Raw genomic sequence first — 15,462 nt, 5'->3', positions numbered from 1 at the left:
CAGGGCTGTGGGGGTTGATGCAACCCTCCCAGAGGTTTTTAACCTCTCCCGAGGGTGCGTTCGGGGACAGAGCAAGAACGAGGGAACCCGCCCGCGCTGCCTTCCCTGCCCCGGGAGCCGCTCACAGGCTGGGTGGGACACTTTGCCTTGTCGCTCCGTCACCTGCTGTTACAGACCCGCCCGCTCCTCTGGTTTTGGGTTTCCCACTCTTTCCACCTCCCCTGCTCCCGAGCATCCCTGTGCCGGCCGAACTCACACGCGTAGGCTCTGATGTCTTTAATCCCACCCTCGCCGACAGAGAGGGAGGAGAAAAAAATTGCGGGGGGGAAGTCGGGCAGAAGCCGAGCGGGGAGGCAGCAGGAGGCGGGGGTGCGTGGTCCCCGCCTCCCCCGGCGGGGCGGGGCTGCGGGAGCCGGGGCTGCGGGAGCCGGGGCTGCGGGAACCTCCCGGTGCGGGGCCGGGCTGCCCAGCAGGAAGAGGGTAAAGCTGTGGGCGCGGCGGGGATGTCCCCGGGGCTTGGCTTTGGCCGGTCCTGCGGGAATGCGGGGCCGGCGGAGCGGGGCGGGGGGCGGTCCGGGCAGCCCCGGGGGTGGGGGGTGGAGGGGGGGGAACCCTCGTTGGAGGGTTTCGGGCCATTATCAGTGCGGAAGGACGTGCTTTCTGGTGGCCTGCGAGGGTCGGCTCCTCTAGCTGAGTCACAGCGAGAGAGAGGGGAAGGGGAGAGCCTCCCGCGGCGTTTTGTGCCGGCTCGGAGGATGTCACTGCAGTCGGTGACAAAGAGAAAAGAGCTGGAGGCTGGCTGGGCCTAAAGAGGCAGGGAAGGTGGATGAAAACAAACAAAACAAACCCCGCAAAAGCCACCACCAACAACAAAAACCTCTTTCAAGGAAATAAGAGAAGGAAAAACCAGCTGGGCTCCGGCCCTCTGCTGGGTGCCACCCAGAGGAGCCTTGGCCGAAGTGACAGCGTGGCCAGGATTTCTCCCGTCTCGGGACAAGGGGGTTGAGGACTGGGCACACTGAAATACCGTCTGTGTCTCTGCTGCTTGGCAAGGAGGGCAGAGATGGAGGGGGATCAGCTTTTCTTACTTAACGCCCTCTCCTCTTGGCCATCATCACTAAGGTAACTGCTATTAATCCCAGTGCTTTACAGGTCACCTTGTGCTACCTGGCAGCCCTCCCAAAGGCAAAGAGGAGCACCTCAGGGCTGAAGTCACTGGCATTTGAAGTCATGAGCTATGGAGGAAACTTGCAGCTGTTCTCATGGTGCTGCAGAACATGAGACTGCACTGATGTTCACTGCAGGTTCATAGGCTGAACATCCCGTAGCCTAGCTTACTCCCTTGGAGTCACAGAAGGTCAGTTTATGTAGAACCAGTGGCACACCAGGTTCAGCAAGCATTTGCAAGCACAAAACCCAGGAGAAATACCCTCCTGCACATGTAAAACCTGCTGCTTTTTTGTTTGTCCAACACGGGCAATAGTAACTGTATCGCAGACAGTTTTTTTCAGCTACTGTATTTACCCCACTTTCTTCTTTTGGGGTTCAAAGAGATCATTGGTATCCCCCAGAATCAGGGCATCCCGTTTACCATGCCTTTCTATGCAGGATAAATGGTCTGTCTCACCCAGGGGGTGGAGGGGAAGAAGACACAAGTGAGTACAGAAGAAAAATCAATAGTACTGTTTGACATCAGTTGATAGCATCTCTCAAAAGAGGAATGCTGTGTATCAGAATGACTAAACACTGTTTCTTTCAGACACAGGTTAGTATCAGAACATCTTGGTTGTCACCTGCTACAGTTTTGCATTTTTGCTGTTACACAGATCTATCCAAACTGGAAATTTACAGCCTTACCAGCAAAGGCCTGTGCTCAGAGAAATAGTGCCTATTTCCTTATTACTGTACTTTATCCTTTACAGTCATAAATGAACAACACTAAAGCTACAAGATTTTCTGCCCTAGCAGCCAACACCATTACCTTTTCTTTCCCTTCACCCTCCAAGTTATTAAGAGGAGTCATCATTGGGGGGGGGGTTAACTAAAAGGTTTTATTAATGATTAAACAATGACCAAATGATAATTAATAATTTATTAATGATTAAGATTAAACAACAATTTAATTATAATTACAGTGGTTTAACAGTAATACATAACGAAATAATAACTGATGATCTCATGGATGATTTAAACAATTATTTAAATGAGGATTAGAAGGCAGTCAAACACTGCTGCTCACTGCATTTCTGATACTTAAGCTGTAGTGGGATAGATACATGTCACAAGCATACCATGTACTTTTAGGCCTAATGTAAAATGTGCATACCTCATTACAGAGACCAGGTGTCAGGTAAGGGATCTCTCAGCCTCGAGGAGCACCCATGAGAGGAGTCCCTGCTCAGGGGAGATTGGGGCGTGCATCCTGCTGCCACACTGGAGAGCTCAGTGAGCTTGGGGGGGCTGCAGGCATCTACAGCACAAAGTGGTGGACTCGTAGCCAAACTCCCCTCAGTGCACATGCAGGACTGCAGGGGTAGCACCCGTAGTTTGTCTAGTCCCAGCTCAGGCTGGTGCTCTTAGCTCCAGGTAAAATGAGCTCTAGACCCCCGGTTTCCCAGCACAGCTCTCACGGTTGGCACAGTGGGGCTGTTTTCAGCCAGCCTGTGTGTTGATGATGGCTCCTCACTGCCAGAGCGAGGGCACCCCACCACTCCTACCCAAGTCACAGATACTCAGGAAGCTAATTTAGTCTGCACGTTGCTCTTCTGGAGACTGGGACAAACCTGGTTCCCTAGCAAGCCCCAAGGGCACAATTGCATCTAGAAACTGGATAGAGGAGCTATGGCAGAAGGAGCTATTCTGCAATAGGGATCCCTCATCCCTGCTGCTCTGGAACAGCTCGTTCTGGCCAGGCTTCTCCAAGACCAAGAGTTCTTCCTTGTCTGTTCAGATTCCTTTAATTTACAAAGAGTTGCTGTTACTTCAGCATATCACATTTAGTAGCTGTTTTTTTCAATAGCTGTTCTAGATAATATACCTGTGTGGAGTACCAGTGTGATTAAACTATAAAATGCCAGTCATTCATGACAAGAAACAGGCTGATATGTTACGTACCTGCGAAAAGCAGATCCTGTCTTTTGTATTCTTAAGCTGAAGATCCACTGAGGTAGAAATTGCCACTTGCTTTATTTGTGTACGGTATCTTGCATGCTGGGGCCCTGGTCTTATTTTAGCAAAAGTCTGTGACACAAGGAATTAAATACAAATTATCTGTATCAATTCTGATGAGTCAATGCACATTTAGCTCTGAGAGTCTAAATCAGACAGCAAAAGGTAACAGCTGGTGCCGTTACTAGCAGCAGCTTTGTCTCACATAATTTTTCTTTTTTCAACAAATAGGGTTGTATGTTTTACACTAAAGCAGAACTGGCCTCAAACCAAAACCCACATTTCACATATCTGTGAAAATATGCAGCAGTTTATATACAAATCATTATCAAGTTCACAAAAAACATAATCCTCTTTTGAGTCCTCTGGCACAAAAGAAAATAAAAATTCAGATACAGATTGCCTAATTAATGTTAAAGCCATGTAAACCTTTGGTGTAATCTTCTAAAAGACAGCTCCTCACAAAACCCTTGCCTTAATTCTCTGTGTTAAGCTGTTACCTTGCAGAACTCTCTTCTGCAGGCTGCTTTCTGCTCCCACTTGATCTGAATAGTGGCCTCACTGCTTGATAGCAAGAGGGAACAACATTGCTTTCCCATGACATTACCCAACAGGGAGGCAGCCAGGTAATAGGCAGCAGGTCTTGAGAATGGGCTCCCTTCAGATTTATATGGCAAAGGAAAATTAATGTACAGAAGAAGCAAGGCAGAATTTGGGGAAATAACTGCAGTTAATATATGTCCAGTTCATAGTCTGTTTAATGGCTGGCATAGTTTTCTTTCTTAGTTGAAGAGAAATGGAGAAAACATCTTCCAGCTGCCACAGCCACGTGCCTTACCTCTTAACTCAGTAGCTTTCAAACTGTGGTCCCTGGGTTTCTTGGGATTTGTGAGCAACCTTTAAAAGCTTACTACAGATAAATGAGAAGGCAGGCCAGCCTATCAGTAAATTTACATTCAGGATGCAATTCTGCAGTTCTTGGGATTTCCTAAATGGACAAGATTACTCCCTGTGTATCTGTGCATTTTCACTTCTCTGATAGTGGTTAAATTCCATCTTCTCTGACAGAAAAAGTTTATGTTCATCCACAGCCTCTGAGGAATGGCAGATGAAAACAGTCAGCTGTGCCCTTGATTTCTACCTCTTACATCACACAGGTCTTGCAAAGGACTGAGTCCAAACCCTCTCCACCTCCCTAGCCACTTCTCTGATGCTTTAAGCTGTGGCTAACCTGTTAGACAGTTGCAGTGTCATGCCCATAAGTACATAGACCCTATGAAACAAAAAGTAAAGTTCTAAGAGAACTCCAGCAGCCCTGGCCTTTGCCATACCAGGAAGCATTTTGGATGAAAATTAAATGGAGCAGCCTGGCTTATTTGACATTCGCTGTCTAAAAACAACATCATGACAACTGCTTTAGGCAGTGCTTGCAGTAAAAGAGGTAAGAGAGATATTTAGTACCTGCTATTAAAATACAAAGAACACTGGGCTCTTACCATTAAGACTCTGATTAATGTTTTTAGAAGCACAACTTTTTCTAGGATGGTTTATATTTTGTAGGGAGCCAAACTCCCATTTTGGCATCCAAGTGTCATGGTGAGATTTGTCAGTGCTTGGCTTCTTCTGGACACTGCTGTTTTCAAGGCACTTGTGAACACATGGCAGAAATATTATCTAGCACGTGACCTACTAAAAGCTGTGAGAAAAGAAGAGGAATTGCAGATGAGAAAAGCTGGCCATCTGGTCCAGTAATAGGGATCAGCTCATGGTAGGGACCTCAGGTTTCAGAAGCTGAGGATTTCTATACACAGCAGTCAGCTGTTGGCATGCATATATGAAAGAGGAGGTACGTATAACTCTTCATGACTTTGTGATGCTTGCATCAGCTTCCTGAGATTCAAGCAGGATGGTTTGCTGGTTCACTAACAATACCATGGCCAAGACAAAGCTCTCGTCTCTGCCAGGAAGGGGTATTTAGCAGAGGAGCTTGGTCCAGAGGTTGCTGCTTGTTTGCGTGACGTTAGGTTGGGTGGTTTTTTTGCACCGAGCCTTCAAGTGGCACTTGGGTTGCCACTGTAGGATCAACACAATTAAAAATTCCAGCTTGTGTGGACACCATTACCAGTATCACCACTATGGCTGGTTTGGGGACTATCACAGCTGGCTTTTCCACGACAATTTCCGAGAGCCTACCTTTGTTTCCCAGAGATGGCTGGCTGTATGGCTTCTGACCACACGACTCCATCCAGCTGTTTGTATGTTAGGAAGGGAATGTTTTTTCCCATTGACACTGAAAAGAAGTGTACTTAGGAAAAAAGGAATAATTTAATATCATAATCATAAAAAAATAAATATGGCCTCATCTTACAGAGCAGGCAGTAGAAGACAGAGATGCTCTCTCTTACATCAGCTATTCAGGAGCCTCCTAAAATTTCACAGCTTTGAAACATGTAGAAATCTATGTCCCAGGAATGCCTGCTTGTGAGAGTACCTCTGTGGAGAGGAGTTTGGAGCAGACAGACAGTCAGCATTCTCTTGTAAAGCACTAGCACAGTAGGCAGTATTCTGCACCCCAAAGAGGACATGGCTTATTTTTCTACTCTTCCTCAGTGTGTGCGGAGGTAACTTTTTCCAGTCCCATGTGCCTTTTCAGAGCTAGCTGCTGCCTTGAATGGCAGGAGGAGGGATGCCCTGAGAGGGTGGTGCTGGCCTGCACCACCTTTCCACAGCTGGGACACCAGCAGGTGGAGTCCCAACACAGCTTTCCCCGCAGCAGGGCGGTGGGGAACTGAGCGGCAGGCAGGGAGGCCCCTGCAGAGACTTGGGGAGCACCTTCTCCTGGTGCAGGTGAGCCTGACCCTTGGACAACACGGGCTGCAGAGGATCAAGACCTCAGGGAAGCTTCTCTTGGATTCCTCGTAGTTTTTGCATCTCAGATCTCCAGCAGAGCAGGTAGATGGAAAGTAAGTTTCTTCACTCCCTGAGAACAAAATGACCTTCTGGCTTTTCTTCATTTTCCCACTGTGATCCTTGCTTTCAGGTTGCTGACTCAGTATAAGTGCCAGCAATGCTGTTCAAAGGAGTGTGAGTTGTAGAGTATTTGTGTGTTCTTTTAATGCTTGTGACTGTCTATTTTTTTGATGCGTAAATGTATTTAAATGCCAGGTCTTAAATGTCATTTAAATGCCTGATGGATTTCAGGTCTTCATGTCCTGAATCATCATGGCTTGGATCTGGCAGCTGAAATGCAGCAATCACCTTTAAGGCCTCTACAAGGTCCACTGGTGCAAAACCAGAATTGTGTAATTGGAAAGAAATAAAAAATATCTTTATGGGAAGATACTGCAGATTCTCATGCATCAAAGTGTGAATTTGTTATTTCTATTTAATTATACTATATATCTGAAGTCTTGCATTAAGACAGCACAACATTGATACCACAGTCTATCCAAGGATGGTTTGAGATCTTACAGAATGTAGTTCCTGGTCTCTAAAAACATTTGGAATAACTCATATATTTTCCATTAATCTTAGTAAAACACCCTTCATACAAGATTGTCAGATTCCCCATATGCCTGTTCTCTTCATGGTGAATACAGGAAATCTATGACTACAATAATGAAGGCAGTTTTGAAGTAGTCCCAGAATTAGTCCCTGCTCAGTGTCCTCTGAGTAAGTTCTTCAATGTGGTTCATTTCTCTGAGACAGAGAAGAAAATCCACAGCCCTGATTTCTCTCCATCTGCACATTAGGCTGCTCCAGATGACAGTGCATAGGAAGAAGGGTAACATTTTGGTGTGGGAGCACGTTTGTATGATCAGAATTTGGTGAAGGCAGAATGTAAAAAAGGATGGGAGAAACTCCACTGGATGGGGTGAGGTCATTCAGCTGAGAGGGGGCATGAATAACTCATTTCATAAAGACAGAGAATGGGAAGGATAAGGGAGAGTCAAACAGTCACTTCGTGTACATGTGCTTTTAATGAAGTAAACTGGTATCTTTGTTACCTTGCTTCATGCTCTAGAGGGTAAAGTGAAATGCGTTTGGAAGTGTGTGAGCAACAGAAGGGAAGCATGTGTCATTCGGCAGAGGTAAAAGTTTGTCTCTGAAATATGTGCTAGGCTAAGATACAAGAGGTCTGGCTTTGGTTCTTGGCCATGACCCAAGTCTTGCTGTGTCACTGTGACCAAACAGTGATATCTAAGTTTTCTGCCTCTAAGAGAAAGGGATTTCCACACATCCTGCATCCATGCTGCCTGGGTTTTATGTGTTTCAAGCACAGCAACAAACACAACGAAGTCCAATCTAGCTGAGTCAGATCAGAGCTCCTACATGTTGAAAAGGCCTTAGGGGCACTTTGCTTGTAACTAAATTTGGCTCAACTTTCCTCAGCCTCCCATGACAATTCTATGATGCCCCACCACAAGGCACTCCCTGGTCGAGGAGTTTTATCGTGGCTTACTCAGTGACTAGCCCTCAGCTTTCCATTTCTCAAATCACAGTCTTAGCACTCTGGCAATTCCTATTTCATTAACCATCTCTTTCCTTCCTCTCTAGGCTTAGATGAACTGTGCAGGTTTGGCAGCCACTGCCCCAGTGATCCACCTTGCAATCCAGGGAGGATGTCTCGGAAGTGAAGGCATGAAGGAATGAGCAGAACAGGGGTGTCCTCCTCCTGCAGCAGCAATGTCACACCAAGCCTGGCAGCTCTCTGGAAAGTGGTGCCGTTGGTCCAGTCCTTTTATCCATCTCCTCACACTGACTGTGGTGACATTCAGTGTGCTTGCACCTTTGGTTTGTCACCGGCTGCTCCACTCTTACTTTTATTTGCGGCGCTGGCACCTGAACTCCATGAGCCAGGAGTTCCTGGAGCAGAACCAGCAGGAGGGCCAGGCTGCCCTGCATTACTTTGAGAAGCTGCAGATACCAAATGCCTCTGACACCGCTGGCAGTGACACCTTCCAGCCCTTGCTGCTGATCACCATTATCACTGTGCAGAGGCAGAATGATTTCCACTATGTCTTGCAAGTGGCCTCCCACTTCCACCGCCTCCTCCAGAAGTGTGGTGCACGTTGCCAGAGCCACCGCGTCCTCCTCTGCAACGTGGAGTCGGACCCGGGTAGCCATCAGGATGTCAGGCTGCTGAGCAGCTTCTTTCCTACCATCAGTCGTGACAAAGCTGGGGAGAACCCTGACCCCAGAGAGAACCAGTTTGAGAAGGAGAAGCAGGACTACGTCTTCTGCCTTGAGCAGTCACTGTTGGTGTACAACCCAGAGTACGTCCTTGTAGTGGAAGATGATGCTGTGCCAGAGGAGGAGATATTTGCCGTCTTGCAGCACCTCTTGTTGGCCCGCTTCTCCAAACCCTACCTCAGAGACGCGCTCTACTTCAAGCTTTACCACCCCGAGCGGCTTCAACGCTACTTCAACCCCGAACCCATGAGAATCCTCGAGTGGTTAGGGCTGGGCATGTTCCTGGGACCTGTGCTGGCCGGCGCCTACTCCTGGGCAGCGGGGCGCCCCGGCCTCAGCTGGCCCCTGGTCGTCTTCTTTGCTGTGTACAGCATGGCCCTGTCAGAGCTGGTGGGCCGGCACTACCTGCTGGAGCTGCGCCGACTGGCCCCCACGCTCTACAACGTCGTGCCCGTCACCGAGTGCTGCACGCCGGCCATGCTCTTCTCTGCTCCCTCTGCCCACCGAGCCTCGGGGTACCTGAGGGGGCTGCGCTGCCGCCAGGGCTTTGCCAAGGATATTGCCCTCTACTCGCTGCTGCGTGCCAAGGGGGAGAAGGCCTACGTGGTGGAACCCAACCTGGTCCGGCACGTGGGAATGTATTCCAGCCTTCGGCTAAATGACAACCCAAAGCTGCTGTGATCTGTCCATGCCTTTCCAGATGTGAAGCCCAGAGAAGCTGCTGCTGGGCGGAGAGGGTGCGTGTGAGCTCAGACACAGTGCTGCTCACACTGGGCTTTCTGTGCCTCCAGGTGGACAAAGAATAACTGAAAAAATAAACTCGCCTACAAGTAGACACTATGTGATATGCCCTTGGAGCTAATCAGCATGCACCGTGTGGGGGGAGAGTGGAGGATTCAAGCTGCAGGTCATGGAGCCAGGCTTATTTCAGTGATGTCCAGTGATAGGACAAGGGTCAATGGATGCAAACTGGAGCATAGGAGGTTCCGTGTGAATATCAGGAAGAACTTCTTTCCTGTGAGAGTGACAGAGCCCTGGAACAGGCTGCCCAGAGAGGTTGTGGAGTCTCCTTCACTGGAGACATTCAAAACCCGCCTGGACACGTTCCTGTGTGATGTGCTCTGGGTGACCTTGCTCTGGCAGGAGAGTTGGACTGGGTGATCTTTCGAGGTCCCTTCCAACCGCTAAGATTCTGTGATTCTGTGATTCTGTGACTTTCTGCTCTCCTTAATCTTTCCTAGGGAAAAGCTCTCACACCAATACAAGCAGCTGCACTGCCTTTACACTGGCTGCAGAAATCATCACCCTAGAGCAACAGAAATGTTGGCCAAAGTGAATGGTTCACATTTAAGAGAGTGAGGAGAAACCCCCCTATTTTCCCATCCTTGCTAAGGTCTGATCTCTCGACCTCTGCGTTTCAAAGTTGTGGTTTTGAGCAGACCTTTCAAAAAGCAGCAGTGATTTACATAAACTTTCCCACAAATTCCACCTAGATTCCTCAGATTTTACAAAGCCTTTGTTATTCTCTCCCCCTACTACTTGCTACATTAGACACTATAAACAACAAAGGATAACTACTGTGTTGGTTGGTATGACCACTAGTTGTAGTGGATCCAGTTGCTAAAAGAGGCCTTATCAGTTGCTGGTTGGACTTAGACATTCAACAACCTTGACTTTATGTCAGCACAGAGGCAAAGAAAAGATTAGATTAGGTGCTGCTGTTGTGCAGGATCCTCATTTCATTTTGGAGCTGTATTGCACAGCTCAGCCTAAGTGGTTCATGCACTGCAGCAAGCAAAATGCCCATAAGAAACACAGCTAGTTGCTCCTAAAACCAAGCAAGAATAGCACAACAGAGAAGGGGGCCACTTTAATACTGACCCATTAATTTAATGTGCTCTGGTTGTTAGGCATTTGGGATAAGTACTTGTTACCACACTTGTTTATTTGTTAAGAAGAGCCCACTTTGACCTTAGCGGGCTTTGCATAAAATTCACTTTTATGTGGAGTTTGGTTGAAGGATTTTTGAAAACATATTCCTATATTTGGAATCAACCAAGTAGACCGTTTTTGTCAAGTTTTGGCCAGTGGGGGTTGGGCTTTGGTGTTTTGGTTTTTTTTTGTGAAGGAAGGGTTCTACTTTGATTTTTCTCTCCCCCAGTCTCTCCCAGGCAATTTATGCCTTAAGCTCTTAACAAGTCTGGCTGTGGATGCAAAGGACATAAAACTCCTGAGAGATGAAAGCAAAGGATGTCGCAGACTTCCAGCTGTCAGCAAGTGATGAGTATTGGTTCCACAACACAGATGCATAATGCAGGTTAGCCAATTAGAAGTGGCTTCGCAACACAGAGCAGTGCTCTGCTTTCTTAGTAATCAGCTAGAAAGCTTTTATAACACCCTTGGTTATCAGATGTGAGAAAAAAAAACTGCTTATGGATGCTACGTCATTGCAAAAGCAAAGTACCTCTCCTGTCAGAAAACACAGGAAAAGCTGCACAGGCAGAACCACGATTTATTCCCAGCTTCTGAAAACCCCCAAAGATATCAGAGAGGTCACACAGTGGCAGGTGGGCAAACTTACTCTCAGGCTTTACTCTGGTATCGTTAAGATGTCAGGATTTGAGTGTCATTGTATATTTATTCCACTAAGTGCCTGTGTGTGTGAGGAAATACAACTTGTTTATGTATCTTCAGCGCTGAATGTTTCAGTGCAGTGTGCTTTCTCTTCACTCTCTTTGTACTGTACAAATCCAGGACAATGCCCAGTTCTTTTCACAAGGGTCCATTCGTACTCATTCTTGCAAAGAAAATCACACAGCAATGTACAATAAATGGGACAGTGAAAGGAAAAAGGAACAAGGAAAAGAAAGAAAGAAACTTTGGAAAATAAAGAATTAGAAAAGAAAAAATTAGAAAAGAAACCAACTAACTATGTGCAGTTAATAAATGTTTTGATGTGGGAAATGATTTATCCGTTTGTCTCTAAGTTATTTTCCTTGTTTGCCCAGTAGTACTTTATTTATCTTCCCAGAAGTCCAGGGGAGGTAAATAATTTCTCTGAGCTTCACAGCTGAAAATTAAGAACTTGAGTTTGTTCTAAACTAAGAGACAATTTTCAGGGCATAAGAGATGAGAGAAGTTCACTGGGAGACCAAACAAGATGCAGAGATCCTACAACTTGAACCTGCCAGTAAGAAAGTTTCAGATAATCCTGTTGAATGAATTAAAGGAGCAGGTCAATACATTCTTTGGGTCCTTCTGGAATAATTTCCTAAGTGCCCAATTCACCTTTACAACACAAGAGCTTGTTTTACTGAGCCTGCTGGGGGCTGTTTCCAAGTGACTCAGGTGCTTGCTCGGTGCCCACCATGCAAATGTGGCATCTCAGGCAAACTTCTTTTTTTTTTTTTCCCCCCCTTTTTTTTTTTTTTTTTTTCTACTGCCTCTGAACTTTCCCAAGTACATTGATTTTGGTTCTGTTTTCTGTGCTACATGTCTTATTAGAAATGATAAGTTAGAGAAGTGTACTTTGCCCTTGGAACAGAAAATGGGAGGTTATTGTGAGTTCTGAACTCCTATTGGATTTTGTTCCGCAGTTCAGGCTAAAAGTGCAGTTTCAAACACACAAGCCCTTTCCCTCTCTCTTCTATCAGGGGAGCAGAGCTGAGTTGCCATTATATCTCAGGCTACCTAAGTTCAAGGCCTTTGAACTTAGCATTAACTCCTTGAAACGCAGCCTTACAAGTCTGGCTTTTTTCACATTAAACAAACTGTGACTATTTTTGAAACAAAGCACATGGATTTTCTTGACTGTTGTTTCATTCGCAATAGTTTGGAGATTATTTTTCAATGCAGCAAGTACTGCTTGCACAAGATGAGTCTTTCTTGATGGGCCAGACGAAGGGTCTGGAGACATTATTGTCTAAGTTAATCAATTAAACAAAAACTACCTTTGTTTCCAAGGCATGTCCACAGAAGGCATGATTCTGGCAGAATACGAATCATAAATTGATAAGTTTCTATTAGATTAGAAGATCAAGGGGATTTTCTAACTACAGTAAACATGAACATCGTAGTGAGAAGTCACTGGATTTGAAGAGGGAAGGAGAAAGCCTTCCTCTCAGTTGTGAGGAGCTGTGAATTGCAGACTGGGTATTTCAACAGCAATTTGGCTGGATGCAGGGTGAATTACTTCTTTTCTAAAGATACGTACAAGCAAAATTTCTATCAAATAAACAACCTTTTTATTAAAACTCTGTTGTCTTGTCTTTCTCTATGCCACTGTTCATTTTCCTGATTGGCAGATCTATCTCTTTCCTTACTATATTTGATTAAGAGAGATACTTTTGCGTTTATGTATCTGCCTGCGTCTTCATGGATGTAATAATTTGGAACCTTCAACAATTCAGGTTTAAAAGGACCTCTGAAGATCCCTGGTCCAATGGCCTGCTCAAAGGAGATCTTACTAGAGCAGGTTGCTCAGGCCCTTCTCCAATAAAAGTATTGAGGCTTGGAGGGGACTGGGGGTAAAATTAAGCTCTAAATGGTGAAATTTGACCTTAGTATGCTTTTGTACAGGGAGGCTGTGTATTTCACAAAATAACAAAGGTAATTTTATGTGGGAGACAGTTGTAGTTACAAAGACACTGGCAGTTTCTCTCCAAAAGCTTGTTTCTTTTTGTGTATTTCCACACCAGCTTTAGAGAGTTTGTATCCAAATTCAGCAGATGGTGGTGTCCAACATATGATTCTGAATGATCTGCAGTATAACATACATCTGTCAAGAATGCATACAGAATTAGGTACTCCACAGTCTGTGCTTCTTCACTCTGCATGTGTCTCTGTTGCTAGAGTAACTTCATTTCCACAAACTATCCATCCTGACAGTTCATGTTTTGAGAAAATCTGCCCCATTAGCCAGTTTTCTTGTCCACTATAGGCTAAGCATCAGCAATACCAGTGCCCATTTCCAAGATTTTGTTCTGCATGGCAAGCTACTAATGTCACATTCCCATGATTTTAAATGTTGAAGAAGAAAAATAGCTTATTTTCTTGCCCTGTAAGTAATGCTCTGGCCAGCTATGCATCCCAGTGCCTACTTTCTCTTTGAATTTCTGCTATAGTGTTGTGTTCCTCCAGTTTGCAGACATCTACATCTAACATCTACAATGGTCTTTTCAGCACTCTGGTCCAATTCAGATATCTGTTGTAGTTTGTATTTTGCAAACTGTATGGCAACGCTAACATGCAGCACCTAAAGGTACTTTTTTGGGGGATTATGTGCTGCTTAGATAAACAGGTAATAAACAGTTAAGTTCCTCCCATCATAGCAGACAGTTGTTTGCCTATTGCTTTTTAAAAATGTCAACAGAAAGGCACAGCAACCAGTGTCATTACTGCATTTATCATTCTGTCCTGTTACAGCCCAGAGGTGTGGCCACTGGCAGCCTGATTTGAAGCTGTATCCTTGTTTGCTATCCCCACTATTGAATTATTACAAAGATTTAGGTTTTGATAACAGTAACGTTACAGCTGACCATGTCTTCATTCCAAGTCACGGTGTTTGTTGCAGCCCACCTTTAAGATGCAAAGAATGAAAAGCAAGCAAACCCCCCCCTGTGCAACCCCCTCAGTACTTTTGTGGGCTGGAGTCAGTTCTCAACACCCTCTGTGCCCTCTCTGACGTACACGTCTGCTGACACTGCTCTGGAGCCAGATACACAAGTGATTTCTTTCAGTGGGGTTAAAGGCCAGGCTCTGCACTGGGGTGAGGGCTGTAGGTGAATGGGGAAAACAAACCACTTAATAAACAATACCTCTGATTAGATAGGGATGAACAAGCTGGACTTTGAGACAGTTAAGCAAGACTGCAAGAGTACAGAAAACAGGAAACATCCAGTGTGGAGAGGTGAGGAGGAGGCAGAATCCACTGCGCTGGTCTGCTCTGGTTAGACTTTAACCCTGTCACGCAGCCAGCACTCTCCTGGGGCACACAGAGCCAGGTGTTTTTCATGTGGATGTGTATTATACTCAGACATTCTTCCAGCTTCAAGTGTTTTTTTCCATTCCAGTTCAAACCCTTTTACAGGCTTAACCACATAAAAAAGTGTTGATAAGATTAATAGTACTTAATTTACTGAAGTACAGGGGGAAGCTATACCTTTCTCATTTTTCTCTTGGTGACCATGTAATCACTGAAATTGCTTCATCCATTTCTTTCTCTTTCCTCTTTCTTTCTCAGATGTACTACAGTTTCTCTCTCTTCATATTTACTTTCTTAAAGAGTAATTAAAGCAAAATCAGGATCAGAATTATACTGCTAAAACCACACAGAAAAAAACATGCTCATCAACCTGAAGAAACAAGCAATTCTAGAATTTTTACTCATTGCCTTTAAACCAGGCTTTCTATTGAAACCCCCAAATCTGGTTCCTTACCTGCATCCTTATAACATCTTCCACTAACACTTCAGTGTTCCTCTTATTCTATGTCCACCAAAGGTGTCCCAGTCTTCCTGTCTTGCGATGCCTGTATCAAAGTCATGCTGTCCATGGCCAAAAATTCAGTCTTTTTTTGTCTAGATGTAGCCACCTCTACCCAGGGTGCTCACTACAGCAGACAGCCTCTTGCCAGCTGCAGCCCTATGGCTGCATCATGTTACTCTGGAAAAAAAAAATCTTAAACAAAAGAAGAAACCATTCCAAAATTAGTTGAGTTGCTGGAAAGCTGAGAGAGTTGGCAATACTTCGTGTTCAAACACTGGTTCAATGAAGCAGGTGTGCAAACTGGATAATATACCAGTTTTACTGTAGAATAATTAGTGCAGGCAACGACTTGATTTTTTTTTTATGGGGCAAGTTAGCTGCTTGTTTGAATGCAAGTACATTGCATTCCCCTCAGAATGCAAGCTTACTCCTGTTATCATTTAAGGCCACACGATACCACTATGTCTTAATTTTTAGAGGTATAAGTAGTGTACAGCTGTGATGATGAAAGTATGTACTCTTCTCCAGTGTTTCTTTAGTATCACTCTACTACTATCTTCTGCATGGCAGGGTTGGTGTCATGGTTTTGCATGTTCATAGTGACATTATCTAGTTT

General features: G+C 45.4%; 1 protein-coding gene across 4 annotated transcripts; it reads left to right on the top strand.

The window, feature by feature from the left end:
• The first annotated feature begins 405 nt into the window (after nucleotides 1-405).
• PGAP4 (post-GPI attachment to proteins GalNAc transferase 4) lies at nucleotides 406-11,328 on the top strand. Of its 4 annotated transcripts, none has more exons than XM_051641960.1 (3): nucleotides 417-480; nucleotides 1,153-1,357; nucleotides 7,726-11,328. In XM_051641960.1, the coding sequence occupies exon 3, from the start codon at nucleotides 7,855-7,857 to the stop codon at nucleotides 9,040-9,042; it is 1,188 nt and encodes a 395-aa protein (XP_051497920.1). In that variant the 5' UTR covers nucleotides 417-480; nucleotides 1,153-1,357; nucleotides 7,726-7,854; the 3' UTR covers nucleotides 9,043-11,328. The 4 variants fall into 4 exon arrangements, with proteins under 4 accessions (XP_051497918.1, XP_051497920.1, XP_051497917.1 ...); XM_051641957.1 differs by having other exon boundaries at nucleotides 421-480; nucleotides 1,143-1,357; XM_051641958.1 differs by lacking the exon at nucleotides 1,153-1,357 and having other exon boundaries at nucleotides 406-480.
• The last annotated feature ends 4,134 nt before the right edge of the window (nucleotides 11,329-15,462 follow it).

The sequence above is a fragment of the Apus apus genome, chromosome Z (assembly GCF_020740795.1).
Source record: "Apus apus isolate bApuApu2 chromosome Z, bApuApu2.pri.cur, whole genome shotgun sequence".
Taxonomy (NCBI): domain Eukaryota; kingdom Metazoa; phylum Chordata; class Aves; order Apodiformes; family Apodidae; genus Apus; species Apus apus.
Note: the sequence above shows the minus strand (reverse complement) of the source record. Positions and strands in the feature narration are given on the sequence as shown.

Bases quoted from the DNA above. Each gene is read 5' to 3' on its own strand.
- PGAP4 (XM_051641958.1), top strand. From the start codon at position 7,855: ATGTCACACCAAGCCTGGCAGCTCTCTGGAAAGTGGTGCCGTTGGTCC.